The sequence below is a fragment of the Capsicum annuum genome, unplaced genomic scaffold (genome assembly GCF_002878395.1).
Source record: "Capsicum annuum cultivar UCD-10X-F1 unplaced genomic scaffold, UCD10Xv1.1 ctg32559, whole genome shotgun sequence".
Classification (NCBI taxonomy): Eukaryota; Viridiplantae; Streptophyta; class Magnoliopsida; order Solanales; family Solanaceae; genus Capsicum; species Capsicum annuum.
In genome coordinates this window covers 1-2,555 of record NW_025839274.1, presented here as the reverse complement: position 1 = coordinate 2,555, position 2,555 = coordinate 1, and the positions used below count along the sequence as shown (strand labels likewise).

The 2,555-nt window shown below is 43.2% G+C and overlaps 1 protein-coding gene across 1 annotated transcript; it reads right to left on the bottom strand.

Moving 5' to 3' along the window:
• Positions 1-873: 873 nt before the first annotated feature.
• Positions 874-2,166, bottom strand: LOC124891231 (craniofacial development protein 2-like). Its single transcript, XM_047403037.1, has 2 exons — positions 1,765-2,166; positions 874-1,242 (listed from the first exon to the last, which is right to left on the bottom strand). The coding sequence occupies exons 1-2, from the start codon at positions 2,164-2,166 to the stop codon at positions 874-876; spliced, it is 771 nt and encodes a 256-aa protein (XP_047258993.1).
• Positions 2,167-2,555: the final 389 nt, after the last annotated feature.

Below are 2,555 nucleotides of genomic sequence, written 5' to 3'. Positions count from 1 at the left end.
GAATTTGCCTTTAAGCTTAAGGGGCACTTTCTTATCACACAACACCCCTGAGGCGAGCCTCCACTTCATCCAACCTGCTCCAATATGATTAGTGACATCCTCATCAATCTCACCATTTCCCTGGATCAAAGACCTAAGATACTTAAAACTATCCCTCTTACAAACATCTTGGGAGTCCAACCTCACTACCACATCGTCCTCCTGCCTCAAGTCACTAAACTTGCATTCCAAATACTCCATCTTGGACCTACTTAACCTGAACCCCTTCGACTTAAGGATTTGCCTCCAAACCACCAATTTTTCATTCACGCCCCTCCGCGTCTCATCAATCAGCACTACATCATCCGCAAATAGCATACACCAAGGCGCCTTGCCTTGAATACTCTACGTCAACACGTCCATCATTAACGCAAACAAGAACGGACTAAGATTCGATCCCTGATGTAACCCTATCTCGATTAGAAAATGGTCTGAGTCTCCTCCCGCCGTTCTTACCCTGGTCTTCACTCCACCGTACATGTCCTCAATAACTCTGGTGTGCGCCACCGGGACCCCTCTCACCTCTAAACACCTCCAAAAAACCTCCTTCGGGACTTTATCATACGCCTTTTCTAAGTCGATGAACACCAAGTATAAGTTCCTCTTCCTTTATCTATACTGCTCCACCAATCTCCTCACCAAATGGATTGCCTCTGTCGTTGAATGACCAGGCATAAATCCAAACTGGTTCTCTGAAACAGGCACAACCCTCTTCAATCTCCGCTCAACCACTCTCTCCCAAATCTTCATAGTGTGACTCAACAGCTTAATACCCCTGTAGTTGTTGCAACTCTGAATGTCACCTTTGTTTTTGTAAAGCGAAATTATCGTACTTCATCTCCAAGCCTCAGGCATTCTCGCAGTCTTGAAAATACTGTTAAACAAATCCGTCAACCACCCAAGCCCTGCCCCTCTCGCATACTTCCAAAAATCTACTGAAATCTCATCCGGCCCCGTCACCCTACCCCTCTGCATATTACAAATAGCCTCTTTGACCTCCTCTACCTTAAAACGCCTGCAGTAGCTGAAATCACGGCTTTTCTCCGAATGCTCCAGCTTCCCTAGCTCAATGCCTCTATTCCCTTCCTCATTCAAAAGTCTATGAAAGTAGTCCTGCCAGCTCTTCTTAATGTGAGCATTCTCCACCAGAACACTACTATCCTCCCCCTTAATGCACTTCACTTGAGCTAGGTCACGACTCTTCTGCTCTCATACTTTTGCAAGCCTATACAACCTCTTATCCCTTTCTTTCTCCTCTAACCTAGCATACAAACGTTGATGACTTGGCAGCCGTAACTGCCAACTTAGCCTCCTTCCTAGCTACCTTGTACCCCTCTTTACTCACCCGCTTTTCTTCTTCATCTTTACTTTTAATCAACTTAACATACGCCCCCTTCTTGATCTCCACTTTCTTCTTCACTTCTTCATTCCACCACCAGTCCCCCTTATGCCTACCTGCCCGACCCCTCGAAACACCCAACACACCTTTAGCAGTCTCTATGATGCAGCTGACCGCCCCATCCCACATAGCATCCACGTCCCCTCTGTACTCTCACGCTTCCATACCCGCACCTTTCCCCCTATCTTCAATGCACTTTTTGGCGTCAAGCTACCTCACTTAATTCTAGATCAACTCTCCCTGACCCATTTCTTCTTCATCTTCTTGATAGACAAGTCCATCACTAACAGCCTATGCTAGGTTGAGAGGTGCTCGTTCGAAATGACCTTACATAGCACCCTATCCCCCTTTCTAAGCAGCAGAAAGTCAATCTGAGTCTTGGCTTTCGTGCTCCGAAAGGTAATTAGGTGATCCTCCTTCTTCGGGAAACTCAAGTTCACAACCACCAGCTCAAAGGCTCTCGCAAAATCCAACACGGCCGCTCCCTTGCCATTTCTAACACCGAAGCCAAAACCACCATACACATCATCATAACCTCCAGGTAGGATCCCAATGTGTCCATTGAAGTCCCCTGCTATGACGATCTTCTCCGCGCTAGGCACGCTTCTCACTACCTCGTCCAAATCTTCCCAAAATCTCGCCTTCACCTCCTCTTTCACGCCCATTTGCGGCGCATAAACACTACAAACATGCAACGTAAAGCCCCTAAAGACCAACTTAATCTTCATCGGCCTATCACTGATCCTCCTAAATTAAAATTATCAATTTTATAATATTAAATATATCACGTAAAAAATTAAAATTAAAATATTATAAAAAAAATCATTTCTTTTTTAACTAATTAAATATTTAAGCATGTAATTCTTTTTTAAATAAACGGAAAAGTTTTATCAATAAAAGAAAACTAGTTTTTTCTTCAATCAAAATCAACCAAAAATGAACTCTGTAGCTTCTCAATGAACCTCACCAATGGCAGTTGAACAAGTTTTCATAGACTCAATTTTGTTAATAGACAATATTGTTCCACGTAGCATAATCTAGAAAAATCTTCCTTTTCTTTCCTTTTGCTACTATTTGTTATATTTTCATTCATTCATTTTCTTCTCAAAAAAAAAAA

What these genes read in the sequence shown, in the direction of transcription:
- LOC124891231 (XM_047403037.1), bottom strand. Translation starts at nt 2,166, where the DNA reads ATGAAGATTAAGTTGGTCTTTAGGGGCTTTACGTTGCATGTTTGTAGT. An exon ending in GGGATAGGGTGCTATGTAAG is followed by an intron (nt 1,243 to 1,764) that starts GTCATTTCGAAC and finishes GTATGAGAGCAG; the next exon opens with AAGAGTCGTGACCTAGCTCA.